Below are 27,344 nucleotides of genomic sequence, written 5' to 3' on the forward strand. Positions count from 1 at the left end.
GTAGAGATGAGGTCTCGCTGCCCAGGCGGGTCTCGAACTCGCGGGCTCAGGCAATTCCCTCACCTCAGCCTCCCAAAGGCGCGGGATTACAGGCTGAGCCACCGAGCCCGGCTTTTCCTGTCTTAATTGTAAGCCTTTTAGTGCGGTTATGCCTTTTTTGTTAAAGATGATATTTGACTCTTTCAATAGTTCTATTTCATTTGTAGATAATATACATTTTGAAATGAACAGATAATGGATATGAATAGTCACATATGGAAGGGCCTGGGGAAACTTGGAGAATGGAACATGTTAAGAAAAGTCTTCTGGAAAATAGGCAGAACTGGAATTTGATTGAAGTTAACTTTGCGATTTTGTTGTTTCTTCACTATATCAACATTTTACTTCCTATACTGTTTCTTAGATACACCTGCAGAGGCTTACCTAAGTGGTCGATAAAAGATTTTTAGAAAGTATCTTTAGACTGTTATCTATAATTTATCTATTTTTCCTATCTGTCTTCACCATCCCTTCCAAGGCTCTGATGTTTCACATTAGCATAGTGCTCCAGCTACCATTATTGTATGTTGATCACCTTAGTCGTAGTCTGAAGTAACTAGTATCAGAATTTAGTGTCTAGGAGAAAGCAGGGCACAAGCAAATAAGCTGGATAGAGACTGTGGCTTGATTAACAGCTGATATCATTTCCCAATATACTTATTTTGTTTATGTCTGCAAGGAAAACCTCTGAATAGTCAGTAAAAAGAAAACATGCAATGATATACTAAGGGTTGGGATGACAGATACAGAAGACTATTAAACATTGTCTTGTACTCCCTAACTAGAATTCTGGAAAGAGAGTGCTATTTCCTCCTTTTCTTGAAGATAGATTTTTATTTCTTCTTCTTTTTTTTTTTCATACGTAAGCCTGCTGGCCTTATTCTGCCAAACCTGTTTATTTCTTCTTAAAATTGAGATGTAATACTGCACTAGAGATTAAAAATATATACACATATTTACATGTGCACACATATGACAGAATATTATGTTTTGGATATAAACTTATGTTCTTTTTTCCCTCTCACAATATTTCTTACTTTTCCATTTCCCACATTTCTTGCTTTAGGAAAGGTTTATGGGAAGGCTTTGTGATTTTCCAAAGCACAAACACATGAAAATAACATGCTAGGTATCACTGATGCTTTACACTAAAATGTATCTAGCTATGGCTTTATTTTTATTTATTCTACTCAAAGATTCATGTCTTGCATCAGTTGTGAAAATTCTGTATCACAATCTCTTCAAAAATTGCCTCATTTCTCATTATTTCTAAGTTCTCATCATGGAGTTAATTCTAGGTATATTTTGAAACTTTTCTTTTTTTTCTGATATGGTCTTCTAACTTCCCATTTATGTTTTGCATTGTTTTATCTTTGTATGCTGCATTTTGGGTAATTTCTTGAGATAATATATTTGAATGTCCTAAGTTTCTCCTTGCTTTTGAGTTTGCTTCTGCTAGGGCCATACAGATTCAGCAGTTCCAGATTAATTTTTATTTAGTTTATGCCCTTTGTGTTCTCTAACATGCAGGAACTATTAATTCAATCCCATACCTATGAGTGGAACTGGCCTGGATTCTGATTGTTTCCAGGGGGTTCTGTATCCACCCATGAACTCACATAAAAGATGAACTTTCTTGTCATGTATCTTTGCTGTAGAAAAAAGTTCTCTAGTCATCATTTCATGTGCTGGTTGTGCTTCTGTGGGGTCTAGATTTAGATAGGAGCTTCCCATATTCCACTGCCTGGAGCCATTGTTTCCTGTCGGCATGTGAGATTAAACCCTAGTCCCCAGCCCTTAAAGCCAGTATTCATCTGTTTATCTTCTTTTCCACCTCTTTGTTGCTAGCTCCTTCTTTGTTTCTTAGAGATTTTCATTTGTGTTCATGAGCTTGACTATATAACTGTTTTTAAAGGAGGTGCGCATTCTATCATTTCTGTGAGTTTCAAGTGGGAAAGGGAAAGCTTTCCAAGTCTGGATTGGAATTTCTTTAGATAGGTTTGTTGTGTTGGAATGTGTAGGTGACATGTCATGCTTGTTAAGAGATACCTGGGAGATGATTGCTTTATATTGCTTCCAGACAGATAGTATATGGTGCTACCAAATTTTCTGTATCCCAGTATAGCAAAGTCAGAGAAGCAGCATAGGAAGTCTTGATCATTCAAGGATGACACAAGCAAAATAGAAAACCAGCATATCTGAAAGAGCCATGAGAAAAATGAGAATGGTGAATTATGCAGCAGAATGATGCTAGAACCTAGTAGAACACGAGCCTCTTTCTTCCAACAACTCTAAGGCACTCTGTAAGCATTCTTGAACTAAGATACATTATGGAAACCACAGTAGATAGATCTTAAATTGTTTCCATTTCAACCAGTCAGATTAAGTGGGAAGACAAAATGGAAATTGTAAGTATTACTATGGAAAATAAAAGATGGATGTCTTGTACACTTGAGTTTGTGGACTGAGGTTTATCCCAATTACACTTAGGTATATATATATGCTTATACATGTTTGTGTATGTATAGTAAGACAGCTGGAAGAAAGCACAACAGTGTATTAGTTATGGCATTCTGCAGAGTGTGTGATTACAAGACATTTATATTATCCTCTTTGCCTAGTTAACTATACTTTTCTTATTTCAGCTTAAATTTTACTTCCTTGGGAAAGTTTTCCCTGAGCTCTCTATCCTCTCATAATGTGTTTTGATCTTCTGCTCTATACTCATATATATACTTATGTTCCACTCCTTCTTTGTACTTATGTGAAATTATAATTATTCGTATACTAATATGATTATCTGACTAATGTATATACCTCACTAGTCCGTGAACTTCAAGAATGCAAGACCCAGTTTGTTTTTCCTACCATTGTATTCTTAGTGCCTTGCATAGGCGCTCAATAAAGACTTATTAAATGAATGATTGAATACAGTTCTGCATTGTTTGAAAATTTTACAACCATACCAATTTCATTATCAAAAGAAAGTAAAAATCATCATATTCAGAACAAAAATAAATATAGACCTTGTGGGCTAGTGGTTTTTAACATCTTTGAAGTCACTTTTAAATTTTTAAATTTTATTTTTATTTTAAAGATGTGGGATACAATTCAAAGTTAGGTATACAAATGTTCATTATGCAGGCATTCTTGTTGATGAGGTGTGCCCCTCCCTCCCTTGGCAGTTTCCCTCAACTGCCAATCACACCTCCCCTCCCCCCCACTTCTTATTAAAAACATATTGGTGATTCTAGTTATAGCCTGGAACGCTCACATGCATGCTCCCCTTATTTCCAACATAGTCTTGAGTACAATTTCCAGGAATTTATAGACTTGTTCAGTTGAGAACACCTGGTCTGGGATAATCAGTACCGTAAGCGGGTAAGAATTCCTTGAACACTGGCCTAAGCCTGGCAGAGGGGCCACTGACAGGCAGCAACCCTGTAGCAAGGCTAGGCTTCTCTTGGGTTCCTGAAGATTCAAGATCTGGAGGAGTGAGGCACACCAGACTAAACATCTCAGGATAGTTGGGAGGCAACAGATAGGGCTCAAGGAAGGTTCTGCCCAGGCCCCATGAATAAGGGCTGAGAATGGGTAGGTCTGGGGAGTGGGTCTCACCTCCACCAATCACTTCTCTAGGATTCATGGATGCCCTCAGCTACAACAGTCTATAAGGCATCTGTTCTGGTTTCCAGTAGCAAGAACAGCGTTCCCCTATTGAGGCTGGGTCATTCCCTGTGGAAATTTTGGGAAGGAAGGGAGTCAAAGGCATTTACGCAGGTCTCCACCTTAGTCACCAGTCCAGGAATATTTTTGGAGTAAGCAACAAAACCAGGTTCCTGCATGCAGAGGATGAAGGCTCAGGAATACGAGAAGTTGGGGGTGGGGAGCAGTACCTTCCTACACCTCTGGAAAAGGCAAGGAGGATTGGACCATCTCTGCATCCCTCACACCCTTGGCCGCCTCAGCCTCATAGCTCTTCCCTTTGCCCAGAATTGAATCGCATTGGTTAAAATGATTCAGGCTAATCTCTCTAAATACCATATCAAAAACCTCACCAAATACATTCCCATGTTTATAACCACTTCTTGTGTAGAAAAACAATACACTTATTTTTTTACAAATACAAATTTAGTATAAATACAAAACTTATTTGTACTAAAGCATCATGAAGTGAGGCCTCACTCTTATGTGGAAATATTTTTTTTATAATAAAAATGTCCCAAAAGTGATTCCTTATTAATTTTTCAGTGAAAATAACTTCAGTGATTTTTTTCTGATCATAAAAATGATTGCATACTTTTTTATTTTTATTTTTTGAGTTGAGGTCTCACTCTGTCACCCAGGCTGAAGTGCAGTGGCATGATCATAGTTCACCGCAGCCTTAATCTCCTGGGCTCAGGAGATCCTTCTGCCTCGCCTCCTGAGTAGCTAGGACTACAGGCATGCACCATCACAGCTGGATAATCTTTAGAGTTTTTATAGAGACAAGGTCTCACTCTACTGCTCGGGTTGGTCTCAAATTTCTGGGCTCAAGGGATCTTCCTGCCTCAGCCTCCCAAGTTTTCAAGATTACAGGTGTGAGCCACTGTGTCCAGCCCTGATGGTTATTTTTTTTTAAAGGCAATATTACCTGAAAATATGAAGTAAGTACAAATATCATGTTCATTCCCTGCCTCTATTACTGACATCCTGTTCATTTTGTAACCCCAATCCCTGTATGCCCCTCTCTCCACATATTTTGGGGGTTAAACATGATTCAGGGGAAATGGAAGACGTTATTGATTAAGGGCATTGAGGGCGGAAAGACCTCAGTATCAGACTAACCCTGAGAAAGATACCAATGAGGTTAAAAACTTTTGCAAACTATTTCCCAGAGTCAGGAAAAGCAGGCACTGAGACCAACATTCTAGATGATTAATATCTTTTAATAACACTTCATAATTCCTTCCACTAAGCTCTCGTACATTGTGGTAAAGGCTGTCAGCAGTCCCAAATATCCATGTTTTCTGTTTCTCCGGAAACCCAGCAAGACTGCAGTGGTCAATGTCCCTTATGATTGGGTGCGGCCATGAAACTGGGTTCTGGCCAATGGATTGTGGCAGAAGTGATGTATTCCAGATTTTCTTTCATAAAACTTACCCAAGCCTGATCTGTGTTCTTTTCCCATCCACCAGCTGAATGGAGAGAACTTTGAGTACCTAGAGAAGGGTAGAGTTATAAGATGAAATGAGCTTGGAACTCTGAATGACCTGTGTAGCAGAGCTTCCTTGCTGACCTGGAACTTAACTTTGACTCTTTTGTGAATGAGAAATATGTATTTTTTAAAGTCACATAATTTTGGAGTCTTTTTCTGCAACAGTTTAGACTTTTGTACTACTGCAACATTAATGGATTTCTTTCCTTTCTTTTTCTTTTCTTTTCATTTTTTTTTGGACCTTAGGTGATGAAAATTATACAAACCACATTTGTCCCTTCATCGCATACCATCTGCATTGGTCTAATTAAAAACTCTTTCCTTTTTTAAAAGATTCATTTGCTACTTTATTTGTTTCCTTCTCTGTTCTTCACTTCGATCTTCCTCCCTGGAGGCAACCATTCTAATATATTTGGGGTATATATTTGTGTTTGAGTTCTTTTAAAACTTACATTAATTCATTGCATGAATTTATATAGTAGTGTGGTACTGTGGATCTCATTCTGTTTGTTTTTTTTTCACTCAGTAGTGTATATATATATATATATATATTTTAAAGATCTCTCCATTGGCTATAACTAAAAGGCTAAAAAACAATAGGTGCTGGTGTGGCTGCAGAGAAAAGGGAAGGCTTCTACATTGTTGGTGGGAATGTCAGCTAGTTCAACCTTTGTGGAAAGCAGTGTGGTGATTTCTCAAAGAACTAAAAATTGACCTTCCATATGATCCAACAATCCTTCTTCTGAGAATATGCCCAGAGGAACATAAATCGCTCTACCAAAAAGACACCCGCACACATATGTTCATTGCAGCACTTTTTTCACAATAGCAAAAACATAAAATCAACCCAGATGCCCATCGAAATGAACTGGATAAAGAAAATGTGGTACATATACAAAACTGAATATTATGCAGCCATAAAAAAACACACACAAAATCCTGGCCTTTGCAGCAACATGGGGCAGTTGGAGACCATCATACTAAGTGAACTATCACAGAAGCAAAGAACTGAATACTACATGTTCTCTCTCATAAGCAGGTCATGATCACTGGTCACAGGAGCACAAGGGTGGGATTGGCAGATGCTAGACACTGTTAGGGCAGGGAGGGAAGGAGGGAAAGGGAGGTGGGCACGTGGCAACACGCTGAGTACCTGGTCCACTATCAGGGGGAGAGAGGGCCAGTTAGAAGCCCAAACTTCACCCTCATGCAACTTACTTATATAGCAAATTTTCATTTGTACCCCACAACTCTAAAATTAAAAAAAAAATTCATGTTACTGTGTGTACATGTAGTCTGTAATTTCAAACTATTGTGCAATATACCACAATGTTCATCTACTCAGATTTACTCTTTCATTTTTCTGGAAATGGAATCTAGACTGCTTCCAACTCCCTGTTGCCTCACACACTGTGAAAAACATACTCATGCATATCCCCTTATGGGCATTTGTGAGAAATGTTCTGGAATACATATATATACATAATTGTTGGGCCATAGGGCATATGTATAAGTCATTTGATCATGTATTTCCAGATTACTCTTTGGAAGACCAACTTCACTCTAAACTGTAATAAGCTGTGTGCATTAGACACTATCTCTGCACCTTCACTAATAATTGTCATGTCCCAGCTTTCTAATTTTTGCCAGCCAAATAGGTATAAATAGATTTATAGTTGCATTTTAATTAGCAATTAACTGATTGATAACGAGTTTGAAATGTCTTCATGTATTTCTGAGTACTTTGGCTTTCCTCTTCTCTGAGTGTACTTTTCATATATTTTGCCAATTTAGGGCAGTGTGCTCCTGTCCTTTTCTTCTGGATTTGTGGGCGTACTTTGCATAAACTAGATATTATTTCTTTGTTAAAGGTATTGTAGATATCTTTTCTCTGTTATCTATTAACTTTGTTTATGGTGTCCTTTATTGAATAGAAATTCTTATTGTTTATGTAATCAAATCTATGAATCTTTTGTGCCTTATGATATCCACTTCTGATGTTTTGTTAAAGAAAATGTTATTGAATTCTAGGCCACAAAGGTATTTTCCTATATAACCAGCTATTAGCTTCATAACTTTAGCTTTTATATTTAGATCTTTTTATCCTCTGGGATTCAGATTTATACTTGGTGTTAAGGAGGGAACCAATTTTATTTTTCTTTAAATAGTGAGCCAGTCTTTCCAATACCATATATCAAATGATTTGTCCTTTCCCTATTGATTTGTGGTGCCAATTTTATAGTATAAAAAGTTTCTGTGTCTGCTTAAGTCTGTCTCTGAGCTCTTCTATGTATCTATTTATCTCTTCCCTATTACTTTTATTAGTATGATATGGCAAGGAAAGCTAGTACTCACCAAATGATCATTGTGCTTATTTACTTTCCCAGCTCACCTTGCATTTAGATTGAGGCCATCTAGATTGCATTTAGATCTGGACAAATTAGTTAAGCCAAAGTAATGTGAATGACTTCTGGACCAAGGTAGCTAAATTCCGGTGTAAAAGGCCATGTGTTTATATGTAGGAGCTACAAGATGGAAGAAGCCTGGATCCTTGAGCAACTGCATGGAAGACTGAGGAGCTGCCTAATCCTCATTAAATTTTATGTAAGCAATAAACCTTTGTTTATTTTTATTAAGATTTTGAGGTTCATTTGTTGCTTCAGCATAGCCTGTCATTATTCTGATACATATGGTTTTATAATATATCTTACTATCCAATAAAGTAAGTCTCCCCTCTTTATCTTCTCTTTTCAAAATTGATATAGCTTTTTTGTATCTTAATATTTCCATGTAGTGTTAGAGTGCATCAATCAAGCTTTGACAGTTTTTAAAAAATGTAAATCCAACATTGCATTACCATTTTGATAATGACTTTTAAAATACATTGCTGGGCCGGGCTCGGTGGCTTAGCCTGTAATCCCGCGCCTTGGGAGGCTGAGGTGAGTAGATTGCCTGAGCCCGTGGGTTCGAGACCCGCCTGGGCAACTTGGCAAGACCTCATCTCTACAATAAATAAAAAAAAACTAGCCAGGCGTGGTAGCGCACGTCTGTAGTTCTGGCTACTTGGAAGGCTGAGGCGGAAGGATCGCTGGAGCCCATCAGGTCGAGGCTGTGGTGGCCACTGCACTCCAGTCTGGGCGACAGAGTGAGACTCCCGACTCAAAAAAAAAAAAAACCATTGCTGGATCCTTCTTCTGGGAATATACCCAGAGGAACATAAATCACTCTACAAGAAAGACACTTGCACACGCATGTTTATCGCAATGCTTTTCACAACAGCAAAACTGCAAAACCAAGCTAGATATCCATCAAAAGTAGACTGGATAAAGAAAACGTGGTACATATATATGATGGAATGTTATGCAGCCATAAAGAAGAACAAAACCATGGCCTCTGTAGCAATATGGATGCAGCTGGAGACCGTCATACTAAGTGAACTATCACATAAACAGAGAACTGAATATTGCATGCTCTTACTCATAAGTGGGCCCTGATCACTGGTCACACAAGCACAAGGGTGGAATCAGCAGACACTGGACACTGTTAGAGGAGGGAGGGAGGGAGGAGGGAAGGAGGAACATGGCAACATACTGGGTACCTGTTCCACTATCGGGTGGGGCGGTTGAGAGCCAGCTAGAAACCCAAATTTCACCTGCATGCAACTTATGTATGTAGTAAATCCTCACTTGTAACCCACAACTGCAAAATAAAAAAATACATTGCTTGATTCTACTTGGTATTTTGCTTAAAATTTGCAAATTTATGTTTTAAGTGAGATGTTTGTAATTTTTATTTCTCATACTCTTCTTGTCAGTTTTGATATAAAAGTTATACTAGTCTCGTAAAATGCATTGGAGAGCATTACTTTTTTCTGTTCTACGCAGCAGTTTGTATAAAATTGGAATTATCTGTTCTATTGGGCCTGTTTGGTGGGGGCAAAAGGTTTTTAAAGCTACTCAGTGGTTATAGAGCCCTTTGGGTATTCTGTTTCTTTGTGAGCTAGTTTTGGTAAATTTTATTTTTCAAGAAGTGTATTCATTTCAATCACATTTTCAAACCTATTTTCACAACGTTAATTACAGTATTCTGTTGAAATCACTGCTTATTCATTATTAGGTCCACTTTGTTATTGCTAGTATTGTTTATTTCCACCTTTTTTTCTTGATTAGTCTCATCAAAGATTTGCCTTTCTAATTATACATTTTAAGACCAATTTTTGCTCTTTTGATTCTATTAAATATATTTTTGTTTTCTATTTCATCTATTCCTGCTCTTTTATTTTTCCTTCTACTATCTTTAGATTTATTCTGTTGATCTTTTTCTTTTAATTTGTATGCTTACTCATTAATGCTTAGCCTTTTTTCCTAATCTAACATAAGATTTTTAAAAACAGCTTTATGAGCTATAATTCATATAGCAAACAATTCACCTGTTTACAATGTACAATTCAATATTTTGCAGTATGTTCACAGGGTTAGACAACAATCACTACAACCAATTTTGGAACATTTTCTCTCTCTCTCTCTCTCTCTCTCTCTCTCTCTCTCTCTCTCTCTCTCTCTCTCTCAGTAGGAGTCTCACTCTGTCATCCAGGCTGGAGTGCAGTGACATGCTCATGGCCACTGCAGCTTTGACCTACTGGACTCAGGTGATCCTTCCGCCTTAGCCTTCTAAGTAGCTAGAACTACAGGAGTGTGCCACCATGCCTGGCTAAGTTTTTTATTTACTGTAGAGACGAGGTCTTGCCAAGTTGCCCAGGCTGATCTCAAACCCCTGGGCTCGCAATCCTCTCCCCTCCAACTCCCAAAGTGCTGGGACCCTAAACAGAAACCCTGCACCCAATAGCTGTCACTCACCATCTTGCCTCTGTTACACCTCTGGCCCTCATCAACTGTTATTCTATTTTTTGTTTCTATAGATTTACCTCTTCTAGACGTTTCAAATAACATAAAAATTTAAGACCACAAATTTCCCTTTAAGTACTTTTTTGACTGAATCCCACAAATTTTGCTATTTAGTACTTTTTATTATTCAGTTTTTAGTATATTTAATTTCTATTGTTTCCTTTTTCTTTTCTTTCTTTTTTTAAACATATTTTTTATTTTAAAATTGTGGGGTACAGTTAAGGGTTAGGTATACAAATATGCATCGTTCAGGCACCCTTGCTGATAAGGAGTGTCCCCCCATCCCCAGACAGATATTAACTACCGTTAATCCCACCACCCTTGCCCTCCCTGCCCCCCTTCTTTTTTTTGAGAAAGCAGGATTTATTGAGAGAACAGAATAGCCCCCACAGTGGGAGGGGACCTGAAGGGGTTGCCTATGCTTCCTTTTTAAACCCATGAATTATTAGAAGTATGCTTTAAAATTTCCAAACATGGGTTTTTTTTTTAAATGTTATCTTGTTATTTAGTTCTATCTTTATTGCATTTGGGGCAGATAAAGTGATCCTTGGAAACTTGTTAAGACCTGCTTTATGGCAAAGTTCACGATCAATTATTGTAAATGTTTTATGTATGCTTGAGAAGAAAGTATATTCTTTCATTACTAGGTGCAGAATTCTGTATATGTTCATCAAATCAACTTGTTGATCTCATTGCTCACTATTCTTTTTTTTAAGCACTTTATTTTGAAAAATGATTGACTGACATAAAAAATTGCATATTTAATGTATTTAACTTTTGAGGTTGGAGATAAGTATATACCCATAAAACTGTCACCAAAATCTATGCCATCAACCTATTCATTACTTTGAACATTTTTCTTCTGCTCCTTTTATTTTTGTATTATTATTATTATTTGGAGGGAGAATGAGGACACAATGTAAGATCTTCACTTTCAGCAAATATTTTGGTACACAACAATACTATATTTAAAAAAATTTTATTATGCAGATGTGGGGTACAATTCAGGGTTAGGTATACAAACATTGATTATGCAGGTACCCCTGTTATGCCCCTCCCTCCCTCACTATTCTCTATCTTTACTATTTTTTGTTCTCTTTGTCCTTTAAATACTTTAGAGAAGTATATAAATCTCCTATGGTATTGTTTATTTGTTCATTTGTTTTTATAGTTTCATAACTTTTTTATTAAATACTTTGAGATTACTATATTAAATACCTACACATTTAGAATTTTTGGTGAACTGAACTTTTTAATCATTACTTTAAAAACCTTTATTTTAAAATAGTTGTATATTTACAGGGAATTGCAGAAATAGCACAGAGAGGTCTTCTGTACCCTTCTTCACACAATTTCTTCCAGTTGTTACATCTTACATGACTATAGTACAATTTCAAAATTAGGAAATTGACATTGGTATAACATATGGCATCTAGTTCTATACTATTTTATCACACCACTACAATCAAGGTATAGAACTATCCCATCACCACAAAGATCTTTTTGCTGCCCCTTTCTAGCTAATACACACTACCCACTCCACCATCCCTAACCCCTGGCAAGCACAAATCTGTTCTTCTATATCTCTATAATTTTTTTCATTTTAAGAATGTTATACAAGGAACTCAAACAACTCAACAGCAAGAAAACATAATCCCATTAAAAGTGGGAATAAACTTTCTTCTTAAGCATATGTAGACCATTTTCAATAACGAATCATGAGCTTGGCCATAAAAAATCTAAACAGACATTTCTGAAAAGAAGACATAGCCGGGCTTGGTGGCTCAGCCTGTAATCCCACACCTTTGGGAGGCTAAGGTGAGTGGATTGCCTAAGCCCGCGGGTTCGAGACCCGCCTGGGCAGCGAGACCTCATCTCTACAATAAATCAAAAAATTAGCCGGGCGTAGTAGCGCGCCTGTAATTCCGGCTACTTGGAAGGCTGAGGCGGAAGGATCGCCGGAGCCCAGCATGTCGAGGCTGCGGTGGCCGGGAGCGGCCACTGCACTCCAGTCTGGGCGACAGAGTGAGACTCCAACTCAAAAAAAAAAAAAAAAAAAGAAGACATACACATAGCCAACAGGTATATTTTTAAAAAGCTTAACATCACTAATCATCAGGGGAAATGAGAGTCAAAACCACAATGAAATATCAGTTAATATGGCTATGGCCTTTATCAAAAAGGCAAAAAATAAATGCTGGTGATGACAGAAAAGGGAACTCATATATCATTGTAGTACAGCCATTATAAAAAAAAACTATAAAGTTTCTCAGAAAACTAAAACTATAACTACCACATGATCCAACAATTCCACTATTGAGTATTTATTCAAAGGGAAGGAAATCAGCGTATCAATAGGATACCTGCACTCCCATGTTTATTGCAGCACTATTTACAATAGCCAAGATATGGAATCAACCTATCCATCAACGGATAAATGGATATAGAAAATGTGGTATACATACACAATGGGATGTTATTTGGCCACAAAAAATGAGAAATTCTGTTATTTGCAGTAATATGAATGGAAATGGAGGTCATTATGTTACGTGAAATAATCCAAGCAGAGAAAGACAAGTATCACGTGTTCTCACTTATACATGGGAGTTAAAAAAGTGAACCTCATGGAGGTAGAGAGTAGAATGATAGTTATCAAAGGCTGGGAAGGAGAGAGTGAGGTTGGTTAATGAGTACAAAAATACAGTTAGAAGGATTATGTTCTAGTATTTGATAGCACAACAGAGTGATTATAGTTAATAATAATATAATATATACTTCAGAATAGCTAGAAGAGAAGATTTGAAATGTTCTCAACATGAGACAATAAGTGTTTGAGGTGATGGATACCCTAAATATCCTGATTTGGTCATTGCACATGTATCAAAATATCATATGTACCCCCAATATATGTATAATTATTATATATTGCTAAAAAAGTAAAGCTGGGAAACCCTTTCGGGTCCCCTCCCACTGTGGGAGCTTTTCTGTCCTCTTACTAAATCCTGCTTTAAAAAAAGTAAAGCTAAAATGAAATCATATCATTTGTGACATTTTTAGATTTCTTGGATCAGTCAATATAATCCCTTTGAGATCCATCCAAGTTGTTTTGTGTATCAATAGTTCATTCCTTTGTATTGCCAAGTAGTATTCCATGGTATGAACGGAACACTGTGTGTTTAACCATTTATGTATTCTTTATCTTTAATAATGCATTTTGTTGGTCGGTCGTGGTGGCTCGCATCTATGATCCCAGCACTTTGGGAGGCCAAGGTGAGAGGATTGCCTGAGCCCACAGGTTCGAGATCAGCCTGGACAACTTGGCAAGACAGCATCTCTACAATAAATGAAAAAATTAGCCGGGTGTGGTGGTGCATGCCTGTTGTCCCAGCTACTTGGAAGGCTGAGATGGAAGGATCGCCTGAGCCCAGCAGTTTGAGGCTGCAGCGGCCATGAGCATGCCACTGCACTCCAGCCTGGGCAACCGAGTGAGACTCCTCTGACTCAAAAACCAAATTATAATAGTAAAATAATGCCTTTTGTCTTAAAATCTATTTAATCTCATATTTCTTTGACTATGCCATGCCAACTTCCTTTTGGCTAGTTGCTTGTATGGTATAACTTTTTCTATCCTTGTGATTTCACATTTTTTGCATGCTTATTCTTTAGCATATAGCTGGAATTTAAAAATCTGATGATACCTTTTAACTAGTAAGTTTATCCATTTTTGCTTACTGTTATTACTAATACATTTGAACTGTGCACTACTTGTTTTGCTTTTATGAGGTTTCACCTATCTCATTTCTCTCCTTTAAAATTTATTTCATTTTATTTTAAAGATGTGGGGTACAGTTTACAGTTAGGTATACATATGTTCATTATGCAGGTATCCTTGTTGATGAGGTGTGCCTCCCTCCACCCCCGGCAGATTCCCACTACTGCCAATCCTGCCTTCCTCACTCCTCCCTCCCCCGGCAGTTTCCTGCTGCCGCCAATCCTTTTCTTATAGTATTACAACAATTGTTCAAGGTCCACTTATGAGTGATAAGATGTGATACTCAGTTCTTTGTTTCTGTGATAGACCACTCAGTATTATAGACTCTAATTCATTTCTCACCTTTTTAGATTAAAAATATTTTTTCTCGGTGCATTTTTTCCTTTACATATTATACACTATATTATTTTAGTGGTCACTCGACATTTTACCCTTCATATCCAACTAAAGTCTAGTGCTAATCAATATATTATCCATATATTAAAAATAGATGAGATTTCCAACTGCAATTAATTTGAACTGATCTAAACATATTCTTAGTCAAGCACACTCAAAGTCTATAATTCTCTTTGTTGTTCTAATATTGCAATATCATGTTCAGACCTAAGATATTTTCATATTTCAAAATATGAATCTCAGTAGAGGCATATGAAACAAATTACAATTTTCTTTATAAGCAGGGCACAGTGGGAACTATTTTCAAAAAGTCTAAAGAGGCTCAGGATTTTTCAGACTACCTATTTTGGTTATCAGTGTTCCCAGTTTAACTAAGAAAACCTGGCAAAATGGTGAATTCAATTGATATTACAATTTAGAATCAGACAAGTCCAATTTCTAAGCTCATTCTTCAAGAGGTCTCTGATTGAGTCCAATTCTACATAAAAAATGCACAGAGATGTACATAATAAACATGTGGAAAAAATTTCACCCTTTTTGAATGTCTTTTCATGCTTATATAGAAGTACATCACAGTTTTTTTAGTAGACAATAATTATATATATTTATGGGGTACAACATGATGTTTCAGTATATGCATACATCGTGGAGTGGGAACATAAAGCTAATTTGCATATTCAATCTCATATAGTTATATTTTTTGTGATTAGAACATTTAAAGTCTACTCTTTTAGCAATTTTCAAGTATGCAATATGCTATAATTAACCATAGTTGTCATCATGTACAATAAAGGTCTTAGTTTTTAATAGTTGTATAGTATTTTACCTCATGTACATGCTATGTATTTTAGCCAATTCCATTGTGTTGGATATTTAAGTTGCTTCTAGTTTTTCTCTCTTATAAACAGTGTTGAGATAAATAGCTTGGTATATTTCTTTGTATACAATTATTTGATTTTTTCCTTAGGGGGAAAGAAAAAACCTATAAGTGGACTACTAGGCCAAAGGGCAGGTAGATCTTTAAAGCGTATTATGACTATTACCAAATTGTTCTTCAGATAAATTGTACCAATATATAATACCAATCTATTCTTTTTCCATATGCCCCCTCCCTGGAGTCTCTCTTTCGATCCCTGCCATAGCCTGTGTACACTTGTGAAGTGTGTCAGAAAAGCAGGCTGAATTTGAAAAAATCTCTGGGACCCCTTCCATTTTCTTTTTTTATTGCTTTAGTGGACCAGAGAAGGGAGGAAGGAAGGTACACCTGCTCTTAAGTGAACTCAGAGGTAGGAGTGAGGCTCGCATGAAGGCCTCACCATTATTCCTCTTTTAAAAGAAGGCAGACCTACACCTCTAATCCTATAAAATCAACCACTGGTCTAAGCCAAAGGTCATTCTTTCTCCTAACGTTTTTTTTTTCTCATTCCAAATCGTGACTCTGTCACTGCGCTGTCCCTGCTATTGTCCCCCACAACCAAAAGGTCTCTTCCCTGTCAAGACCTGCATAAGATCATACAATCCTCCCTCTTTGTCAACACATAGCCAAGTGTCAGACAGCAGATCTTAGTGTTATATCTTTGTAAGAATCTCTTATTACCATCATATCCTAACAGTTCCTTTAGTCACCACCCCATTTCACCTCTCATCATCTCATGGTTGGCTTATTCTTTTTAACAAATGTCCTCATTTCCAGTCTCCACTCCTAACCCTGCCCCAGCTCCAATCCATCTTGCAACAGATTACATTACCACCGGATTATTTTACCTTTTGTCAAAAATGTCCAGTGACTCTCAGAATATGGCAGAGTAATATTTCAGTATCTCAGTTTGGGGTTCAGGATCTTCCTTTTTCCTCACCCTGAATTTTCACCTTTATTTCTCACCACTCCCCCCATTCCAGACAAACTGGCTTCCTTCTTATCAAAGGAACAGATTTTCTACCTCCATGTTTTTCTTCAAACCCTTTCTCCCTTCTGGAATACCCTTCTAGGCTGTCTTTCAGGGCCCAGCTTAAGTGTGCCCTTCCTTCTTAAAGCTTTCTCTGTAACCTCTGCTTCATTTAACCAGATAGCATATATTTGACAATGGGCATATGCTTGGGTACTGTTAGTAACCTTTTATATTTATGTACCTTATATCTCCAGCTAGATTTTAAATTCAATCATTAGAACAATTTTTTTGTCAGTTGAAACACACTTTATTGATGATACACAAATGAAGTCTCTGGTGGATAAATTCAAAACAAATAATAGAAGAGTAGGCCATTCATGATGGACAGGTTCACTGTCAATTCAGAGGAACCAGTAAAAATATTCCCATTCAAGCAGCTTGATTAAAGTCACAAGCGTGTTTTCAGTACAAGAGGATTATTTATTTGGTATTCATAAAATGATTCAGCATAAAGCTGGTGACTGTTACAGATAACATCACTCTGGATGATACATTATTTAAAACTGGCAGCTGAAAGGATCCCTTTACTATACGAGCAAGTAGAAAACAGTAACTTTCAATTTTTAATGCTTCCAGACTGCAAAACCAAGAAATGTCTTCAAGTCTTTTGAGAGCACATAATCAATCAGAATTTGTTCACTAGTTTTATAACTTTCACTTTCACCAAGAGGTCATGGTGATTTGCTAAGGCTCTAATTTTCTTAACGCACACTCCAGATGTAGTGCATAAGTGAAAAAGAGAACCTTTATTGAATTCTCTATAGTTGAACACTTCTGCTCTGAGATTGTCATAGATGATCTCAAATAGAGTAAGGGCATTAATAAGAATTTCTGATTCCACATAAGAATTATAGAGGGAACTAAATGATGCTGGCACTTGGGTACCGAGAAGTTTTTTTAGCATATCTGGATTTTCAGCGAAATTAGAAAGTATTTTCAAAATCTCAACCTTGATTTTTCCACCTCCCTGAGATAACAAACGGAAAAAGTTTGCAATGGAATTTACAAGCAGGTGCTGGTAGTCATTAGTAATCGTCATGTTTGTTAAAAATTTTAGTCCAACTACCTGTACTGCTGAGTTCAGGTTAGAGGCCATAATATCATCCATCACTTTATTCATGTATACTTGAAGCCGGTCCTGATTTTCATAATTCTCACTCAGGTTATTCATGGCCATTAAGGCTTTCTCCTTAATGTGGGGATCGGTTTTGTTGATCATGTTCGCAATAATTGGGAGGCCTCCCAATTTGCGAATTGTCTCTTGATTGCATGAATAATTGGCATTGTTGCTCAGGGTGAGCAAGGCTACCTGTTGGATGAAAGGATCATCCGATTTCTGAAGCAAGGCAAGGACTTTTCTGAGATCCCGGACACCCAGAATTTCATCAATTTCATAAGGAAAGGGGCGCTTCTGCATCTGAACGGGTCTTCTTCCTTTCCCTCTGCGCTGGGTCTCGGGTTCAGAGTCTGAATCCGACTCTGTGTCAGTCCACCCGGACTCCCCTTCCTCAGATTCAGGGACCTGTGCCAGGAAAGCCTGTCCCCCATTAGCAGAGGCTGCAGCAGCTGCGGCTGCCCCATCTCCAGGGCGAAAACCCATTCCCAATTCATCTACTTCAACCTTGCTTTTCTTGCCTTTGCCCTTGCCCCCATTCCGGGACTTGTTTCCACCCTTGGCTCCACCTTTGGGTACAGCTCCAGTCGCTGACCCAGCCTTAGGTATAGCCCCAGTGTGAGCTCCAGGGGTTGCTTTCTTGGCGGCTGCTGTTCCAGGAACTACTGTTGTTTTAGGGGACCCGCAAGTTCCAGGAGTCTCTGCAGCCCCAGTAGGCGTTGCGGGCACAGGAGACTCAGCTGCCTCGGCAGGTGCTACCACTATGGGAACCTCGGCCACCTCGGCCACCTCAGTAGGCACTGCCATCTCAGGAGGCTCAGCCACCTCTGCGGGTGTTGCTGCCTCAGTAGGCGCCACTGTCCCAGGAGGCACCACTGTCCCAGGAGGCACTACTGCCCTGCAAGCCTCCGCTGCACTTGGGGCTTCTGCCACTACTTTGGGAGCCCCTGACATTGCAGGGGCTTCTGCAGGCGCGGGAGCCTCTGCTACCCCAGGAGGTGGTGCTCTTGTAGAAGCCTCTGTAGCCCCGACTACTGATTCGGCCTTAGGCCCAACCTCAGCCCCAGTTGCCTCCTGGGCCTGACTTCCTACTTCACTATGGGCCTCAGGATTGGATGTAGGTTGGGCCACTGCCTCAGCTCCAACCGCGTCCACAGCAGAAACTTCATCCTGGACCCCGTCCTCTGCCACTGCACGAACTGGGGTCGGGGGACTGATTCCTGGCCTAAGGTCGATTGTGAATCCCGCCCTTAGTCCAGCTCTTGCCCTTGCTCCAGTCCCAGTCACAGCCCGGTTTTTGGGCTTGGCCATTCTCTTCTTCGTCTGGTCTCTTCCCCTGGTGTATTTGTAGACACAGTACCAGGCACCAGCCCCAATCACTATCCCGGCTGCTACACAGCCAGCATCCCGAACGCGGCTCATGGTGCAGCAAGGGTGGTTCTCTGATCCAGGGTGTGAAACTGGCTTGCTCAAGCGGATGCCTGTACTTCCGAGCCAGGCTCTTCAGCTCAGGCTCGCAAGTTCTGCCGAGGCTGCAAGCCGGGCAGGACCTAGGAGTAAAGGATAAAAATGAAGCTTAAGGCTCTGGATCACTTGCTGTCTAACAGGCCTAGGAGAGTTTGGAGACACAGTGCTTGGTAGGCAGGCTAGCACCCAGACACAGTTGCCAAGGCCTGCGTTTGCTGATTCAGAGATGTAGTTCTTCAACATTTTCTCTATTTTCAACCCCAACCCTCCCTGCCAACGCCAATACCTAAACTTCCCAGCACCTAAATAGGGAAATGAGAGGCAGTATGCATGTTGGGAATGCTGGTGGAGAGCAGGAAAAGTGGTAGAGATTTCAGATTCTGCTTTGATACCCCTTCCCCCACCCCAAGGTCCCTAGCGGGTGCTCACACACATACCAAACTCCTGGGATCAGAAGCAGTTTGCTCTTTTCCACTGCGACTGCAGTTGCACAGAGCCCAAAAGGCAGACAGACCTGCAGATAGATCATGAAAAGGCCGTTTTTGAGTCTTTGGTGGACAGACTCCAGTTCCTTTCCTGATTTGAATTCCTATGGGTTAAAAATTCCCCCTTCTCAGAGCTCATCTTTCCACTCCATCCTTTCTTCCTCAAAATATTAACTAAGAAGGCACATCCCACTCCTCTTTCTATGCATCAAAAAGGAAGGGCCTGGGACAAGGGTGTCTTCTAAAGAGAGAAGATGCAATGTGGAGAAGCATTGGGTCCCAGACTCTGCTCTGGTCTCTGCTACAGCCATGCCAGGGGTCCCTAGACAATTCCCATCCCCAACACTAACCTCCAAATATTCAGGGCTGTTTCTCCTAGCTTCAGCTTAGTTAGAGCTTCATCCTAAGGACAGACTGAAGGACAGAAATATAGACTGCAAATGTTGGAGACTGAGAGCCTGGTGGTGGATGGATCAGCACCCTGGGAAAGAGTCCCAGTAATTGCCTTTTAGTGTTTGCATACCAGAATGTCAAATGATTCTACCTTTCAATTCCCTCAACTCTTCTCACTCCTCCCCTCCCACCCCAATATTCCCCTCCTGCGCAGGCTTCCCAGGCTCTCAATCCCTCCTTCTGCTTTGCCCCGCCCCCATCCGCCATTTCTCAGGGCAACGCTGCCACACCCCTTCTCCTGCACCGAAGCGGGAGGGGCAGGCGGGGGTGCAGAAAAAGCTGGATGGGACGCGGCACGGGGGACTCCTGCCAAACAATCTAGTGTTTCCCTCCTAAAATCACCCATTCTTCAATCCCCAGCCCGCAGGCCTAGCATTCGCCTCCAGAACAGGGATCTCAACGCCTGCCTCTTCGGTTTCAGGGTCGTGATTTTACACGGTTTCTTTGCTCTGGATTCCGCCTCCTCCCGCCCACCCAAATCTTCCCCAAACCGCCATTTGTGCCGCCTGCATACCCGACTCCTTTCCAGGACTGAAAAGACGGGGGTGAACGTGAACGGCTGTGTGGGCCGGAGGTGTCTGGAAAGCAGTCTGGGAGTTAGCACGGCGGTTTAATGCCAGATTCTCTCAGGGTACCCCCTCCTGTGAAGCACAGACAGCGCCAGACCCGCCATCTCTCCAATAGAGGCTGGCACACCCATTTTCCAGCACCCTCAAAGGACTGGGGGCCGGCCGGGGGAGGGGAAGGTGCGGGGGAAGTGAGGGCGGGAGTGAACGGTCCAGATTGCTTCCAAATTGCATGCCCCTCCAGTTACCCTTTCCCAACCTCCCCGCTGGCCTTGATATGCTCTGCCACGTTTATTTTTCTTCCCTCCTCCTCTCAAAACACGACGGGATGTGGGGTGCGGGGCCTGAGTGTCAAAAAACAAAACCAAAAAAAAAAAAAAAAAAAAAAAAAAAGGAGAAAAAACACTGGCTGGAAAGGAAGTAAGCAGATTCTTCGCAGAGTCTATCAAAGTCTTTTCGTTCTCCCCTCCCCCTCTCCCCGCCGCCCACCAAAATGAGCCGCGTCTGAGCGCCCCAGGTCTGGAAAGCCGGCCTGGAGCAGGCGAGGCGGAGGCATTCAGGCCTTGGAGGACTCTCGCATCTAAGCTGCCCCTATTCAGGAGTCCCAGGCGGTGCCCACCCTCACACCCACCTGCCCGGATCTGGGGAAATTTTCTCCTCCTCCTCCTCCTCGCCTGGGTTAAACGCACGGCAGTGCACAGCGAAATACAGTTGGTACCCAGAGGAGGACGGAGGACGGCGGTCAGGGCTTTAAGTACCTTTGCCCACGTCAGCTTCTGGTCACGTGAGGGCCGCATCGCCAGTAAGCTCGGGGCCCTAATCTCCACTCCCACCAAGAGTACGAGCCCCCTCCTTTATCCTCACTCCCACCTCACCCCCCCACATCAGGTCCTGTCACTCATTTATTTTTTTTTTGTCTTTGTTGTCCTGGAGGCCAAGAGTAGCCCCTTCTTCCTGCTGTTAGAATTTGCCTTTCTCTGGTTACGAAGAGAGACTGCATCATCTTGGAGGGCTATTGAAAAATTTTACTTTTTTGTTGCGGTATTGTCTCATCCTTTCCTGGGCTACTGTATACTCTTCCCCCGCTCCACCTCCAATCCCCCAGCCCCGAGTCCCCATCATTTTCCTTGCAGTTGGGTTCCTGCTCCGGTATAGGTAAGAGGCACAGTGTCAGAAAAGAGACAAGGAATGGGAGTGGGGTCTGTACTTCTGGAATATTCTTCTACTTTTTAAAAACTATTGCCACACTTTATTTTTATAGTAAGAAAATACAATAAAACAGGAATTCACTGTGAAAAAACAGCAAGAAAAAAGGGTGGGAAGTTTTCTTAAAAAAAAAAAGATTTCCCACTTCCATTGGAAGGCACCATTAATTTTGATTGATTTTTACCATAGAACATGAATTTTATTGTCCCCATAGGAAATAGTTTTTAGAATATACTAAAGTATTTGAATATCTAAAAATGGCATTTTTCTCAACAAGATAAGCATATTTCCACATGATCTGTAAATTGATCCACAGAGAAATGTTCAGTTGACCAATCTTATTTATTTTTCACAAATAATATTCAATTTTTTTCCCTTTCAAGTTGCATAAATAAATGATCCTGTCTTGCTCTGTTAAAGAAGCACATTTATTTAATATTCCCAAACCATTGCTGACTGCTATGTGAAACTCCTGTAATTTGATGGCTATAACCATGAAAATTTTGAACACCTGTCCCTAGATTAAGTTCCAGTTTAGTAATTAAGCTCCAGGCAAAAGGAAGAGCTGTGAGGCTATGGGGACTAAGAGTGTGAAGGGCGCAAGGTGGTTGAACCCTCCCTGCCAAGAGGATGGGGGAAGGTCCTGTCTCCCAACCCTCTGCCATATTCCAGGGCCTCTCATACTCTGCATTCGGGCACCTGACTCAGTTGTTCATTCCTCAAATATATCTAGACAAGTGACCTTTGGCTCTTTCCCTCGTTCCACCAAATTCCCAGGGGCAACCCATTGGTGCATAGAAAGGATGGCTGTTCTCACCTGGCCCTGCAGTTAAGGATTTCTATGAAGTTTGAAGAAGTGATTGCTGGGGAAATTCCCAGGCCTGCCTGCTGTCTGCTCTTATTCATGGTGTTTCCACCACCTGGCCTGAGAGGTGCAGCCTCCTGGATCTTTCTCCTCTGGTCTCTTTACCTCCAGGGCATCTAATAAAAGCCTCGCCTTGCTGCAGGGTCACTAGCTGCCAGTGTACATCCACCTTGGTGCCCCCTTCAGTCAAATGTATGTCTAGGCTTAAGGAAAAATCCCCACTGACCATATTATATTAATTCAGGGTAGGTGTTCTCACCTGGCAACCCAGTGGGCCACCTGAAATTGCACTCACCTACAAGATTTTGTTTGCAATTGTAGGTGTGTTTAAGTATTTTTTTTTCAGTAGCAGTAACTGACTTTATCCGTTTCTCAAGGGGCCTGTGACCCCTCTCTTCGACGTTAAAAATCAATACAATGACCTAGAGGATCTGTGTTACTTATATAATCGCACACATTAGAAATCTTTTTTTGTTTTGTTTTGATAATACAAGTAATACATATTAGTGGTTAAAAATATTCAAAACGATAGGAAAATATAAAATATATATCTTTCCCACCTCCAGCTACTGTTAACCGTTTTCAACTTTCTTTTAATGCACGTATTAGTAAGTGCATTTATGTTTATTAAACAAGTTCAAAATTGAGTAAAAATCACGAAAAATAGGAGTTGAGATTTGTATTGAATTTGCAGTAAATCTTACATTAATTTGAGGAACATTAACATCTTGAAATGAGGCTTCCCCTCCAGGAATATGTTATGTACACTCCATTTTGCTCCATTCTATTTTTGTGCTTGTTAATCAAATTTTGTACATTTCTGCAGCTAAGTAATTCATATTATTTTTAAGTTTTTCTTAGGTACTTCGTAGTCTTTGTGACTGAAGTGCTGTTCCTTTTTTAATTACAGTTTTTGATAGGATATTTTCTACTTAAGGGAAAATGTTCTACTATTGAATGGTTATTTTGTATTTGCCAACTTTTGTGATTTATCTTATTAATTCCAATAGTTTTCAGGTGATATCTTTGGTTTGTCTAGGTACATATCATGTGCAATCATCTGTAAATGATGATTTTTCATTTATTCCTTCCCAGTATTTATGTCCCCTTTTCTTTCTTTTTCTGCATGTATTATCCTGACCAGAACATCTCTGAGACCCTCCTAATCTTGTTCTTGAAGCCAGTGGAAATGTCTCTTCTGTTTTATTATTTAGTGTAAATTTGTTGTTTCTGATATTCTCTTTTTTTCAAGGATACTTTCACTTATGTTTGCCAGTATCACACACAAGTAGTACAAAGAAATGCTATCAGTGAGTGGGGAAAAGTCATAAATTCTGTGGTCTTGGTAGCCCACAAGGAGGGCCAAGTCAGCCAGAACAGAAGAGATTATGATATATTCTTTATCAGCATAAGGATTTTTTCTTTTATAGCAAATTTAATTTAACCAAGAATGAGTCATTAAATTATATATAATTATTCAAAACATAAATGAAGTTTCCTCCTATTCCTATTTTACTAATGGCTTTTTTTTTTGAGTTGTAGTCCCACTTTGTTGTCCAGGCTGAAGTGCAGTGACAGGCTCATAGCCACCACAGCCTCAATCTGCTGGGCTCAGGCGATCCTTCCACCTCAGCCTTCCAATTTGCTGAAGTCAGTGAGGAATCTGAGTACGGTTATGTCTGGGGAAAATACATCTCAAGCAGGGGGAAAAGCAAATGCAAAGGCTATGTGAAGGGAAGATGCCCCGTATGCTGAAGAAGCACCAAAGAAACCAGGATGACTAGAGCAGAGAGAACCAGATAGAGAGCAGTAGAAGATGAGGCAGAAAGACAATAAGGTTGAATAGCTTGTCAGTTGTGGTAAGGACATTTATATTTGCTCTAAACAACATAGGAAGTGGGTGGAAAGTTTTGAACAAGGGACGTGTGTCTGCATGTGTTGAGACTAGACTATAGGAAAAGAGTGTCAGAAAGACTGGTCTAACTACATCATTCATGACAACAGCAAACCGAAGGAGAAAAACCTTACAATCAAAGTAAAGGTTTTTAAAATACGTTTTAAAAAGATTTGATGAAATACATCAGTAGATCTTAATTTTTTTTTTTTTTGAGTCAAAGTCTCACTCTGTTGTCAAGGCTGGAGTGCAGTGGCACGCTCACGACCACCCCAGCATCGACCTGCTGGGCTTGATCCTTCCTCCTCAGTCTTCCAAATAGCTGGAACTACAGGTGCGTGCCATCATGCTCGGCTAATTTTTTGATTTATTGTAGAGACGAAGTCTCGCCAAGTTGCTCTGGCTGTTCTCAAACTCGTGGGCTCAGGCAATCCCTTCACCTTGGCCTCCCCAAAGTGTTGGGGTTACAGGTTTGAGCCACTGCGACGGGCCAGAACCATGAAATTTGAAATTAGGTTTGCTTTATTCATTGCAGTAAGCATATCATTGAGAACAAGCCATGGCATGTGGTAGGTGCTCAGTATATGTGTTGAATAAATGAAAGGATGTTTTTCAAACATTGAGAAACCCTTGCACCCAGGAAATAAAGCATAGTTAGTCAGGGCATATTATCAGATTTGTAAATTCTCAGATTAGTGATTAGCTAAATCAGGGTGTTGTCATGTGACAAGATGTAGAAGGCATTAAGATTGCTTTAAGTGACATGGTACAACTCATTATGCAGTGAGAATTATTGTATATGATGAATGACTTTTTTTAAGAAAAGTGTTTTTCTTGAATGAAAATAGTTCCATCATATTTTTCAATAATAAAATAATGCACATTTGTGTAAAAAAGGAAATAGAATAGTGTTAAGGAGAAAGTAACAGAATTCATTCCTATTCTCGGTTTCCTTTCCTGACACCCCTCCTCCATCCCCATTTCCAGCTATTTTCAAGATCGCAGAGGTGAACATTAAAATGATTTTAAAGAAAAGAAGTGAAGGGAGCAAAGAGAACAGGCCCATTCCCCAAAGAAGTAGAAATGGCAAGTAGCCAAGGAGAGCATGCTGTCTCTTCCAGTTATCAGAGAAAGCACTTTTGTTTTGTTTTTAAAAATAAGAGTTTATTTAAAAGTAAGTTAGAGAGAGAAAAGAGAGAAAGAAGATTTACTTTTGTTTCTCTGTGTGTAGCAAGAGCTATAGTGCCCTGGTGGTAGAGGTGGTGGGAGGCAAGGCGAGGTGGGAGGGAGGAGTCGCTCTTTGCTTTGCAGATAATGGGAGGGGGAAATTGGAACCCAAACTCATGAGTCACGTGGCCTCACATAACCAGGAGTCAGCGTGCTGGTGTCTTGATTTAGACAGTGGTTCCTGCTCGGTACCAGCTCCCTATTTCCTTGGAGGCAGCATGCGTGACTGTGGCCAAGGATGGAAGAGGAGGAAACTTGTCCTGATCTCTGAGGTCGGTGTAGGGGTGGATATTGATTGGAGACTCCTGGAATGAGCGTGAAGGATGGCGGCACAATTTTCAAGTTGGAGGCACTTTTTTGTTTCTCCATGGGGCCACCCGGGCCCAGCCTCTTTCTCATTTCGTGCCTTGTAAAAGGCAGGGTAACACCAGCAGCAGAAATGGTTGGCGTGGTGACTTGAGAAGGAGGAGGGGGAAAAAGTGGTTATTAGGGAGCAGAGCAATGGGAGACTGCTAGGTGACAGCAGGCTTAAATAAGTGAACTCTGACCTGGGAAAGATCGGGGTCTGGATCCCCATTCAAATGTTGGTGCATCCACTGAGCACTGAGTCCATATTGTCTGGTTCTGGCTTTCATTTGTCAGTGTCTGCCGGTCTGTCCATCAGTGGTGGGTTGGCAATACAAAGGAGAAGTTCAAAGCTTTGTTTTCTTCTTCCCTCCTCTCCCCTCAAACACTCCTGCCCCTAGATCCAGCTTGACTGCATCTTCAACCAAACTCTCGTCTGGTCCCCAAGGCGCTCTCACCACCTTAAGGGACGCCCCCCATCCCCACTGCTGCAGCATGGGCTGTGCTCTGGGCCTGACAGCAGTGGGACTGACGCTGGTACAGCATATACCAACTGACCTGTGGTGGAGCGCAGAGCAAGAAGGGAACAACTAATTCGAAAAACATTAACTTTGCCTACAAAAAGTTTAGAAAAATACAGAAAACTGTAAGAAAGAAAAATAAGCCACGAATAATTACTTCTTGTCTTTTCTTTCTTTGTTAGAATGTGTATGTGTATGTTTAACATTATTGCAGTCATACTGTATATGTTATCCTGGAATTATTTTTTCAAGTGCATCGTAGGGTATGACTTTTATTAGTTACTGAAAATGCTTCATAAACATCCTGTCAATGGACTGTTTCATAATAACAACATATAATAATCATAATCATTCCCCTTTTCGAAACTTTCAGATATGAAACAACTCAGGAGTGAAAGAAATATTAGATGTCTCTTTTTTTTTGGAAGCAGGATTTATTGAAGACAGAAAAGCTCCCACAGTGAGAGGGGACCTGAAGGGGTTGCCCAGATGTCTCTGTTTTCTAAGAAACAGTTCTATGTAGACTCCAAGATGACAGGATGTCTTACCACAGAGATTTTGGGATAGTGCCAAGGTTCTACAGTTACACATTACCATGGTATTGGGGGGGATATCTTTCCATACTTGTTACAGCTGTGAGACTAATCATCCAGGTTTCCATGAGCTTTTCAATGGTATAGTTAGGCAGCTTATATGCCATGCATGACAAAGAGGGAACAGAACCGATAGAGGATGCACAGGACCCCATCTTTCAGGTGTATCACATGGCTATCAGCACTGAATTTCTACTCTTTTCTCTGGGCTGTTGGGGAGCAAGCCAGAAGTCCCATTTGCTCAAGGAACTCAGAGACCTCTTTTATTCCCCTCCAGTGGTGGTGGGGGAGGCATTTTTTTTGTTTTTAGTGTGAGGGAAATCCTTTACTCCCCAAACTGTTCTTTACAAT

General features: G+C 40.3%; 2 protein-coding genes across 3 annotated transcripts in view; one reads left to right on the forward strand and one right to left on the reverse strand.

Moving 5' to 3' along the window:
• The window catches only part of ARMCX3 (armadillo repeat containing, X-linked 3), a 25,216-nt gene extending 17,342 nt beyond the window's left edge, over positions 1-7,874 (forward strand). For both annotated transcript variants that reach the window (XR_002482737.1, XR_002482738.1), the window contains one exon: positions 7,759-7,874. The gene's annotated coding sequence lies outside the window, so the exon portion shown is untranslated. The remainder of the gene's footprint in view (positions 1-7,758) is intronic.
• An 8,606-nt stretch (positions 7,875-16,480) lies between these two features.
• On the reverse strand, positions 16,481-18,899 carry ARMCX2 (armadillo repeat containing, X-linked 2). Its single transcript, XM_008071586.2, has one exon. The coding sequence runs from the start codon at positions 18,791-18,793 to the stop codon at positions 16,883-16,885; it is 1,911 nt and encodes a 636-aa protein (XP_008069777.1). The 5' UTR covers positions 18,794-18,899; the 3' UTR covers positions 16,481-16,882.
• Positions 18,900-27,344: the final 8,445 nt, after the last annotated feature.

The sequence above is a fragment of the Carlito syrichta genome, unplaced genomic scaffold (genome assembly GCF_000164805.1).
Source record: "Carlito syrichta isolate Samal-C Ts95f unplaced genomic scaffold, Tarsius_syrichta-2.0.1 Scaffold314399, whole genome shotgun sequence".
Lineage (NCBI taxonomy): Eukaryota > Metazoa > Chordata > Mammalia > Primates > Tarsiidae > Carlito > Carlito syrichta.

What these genes read in the sequence shown, in the direction of transcription:
- ARMCX2 (XM_008071586.2), bottom strand. Translation starts at nt 18,793, where the DNA reads ATGAGCCGCGTTCGGGATGCTGGCTGTGTAGCAGCCGGGATAGTGATT.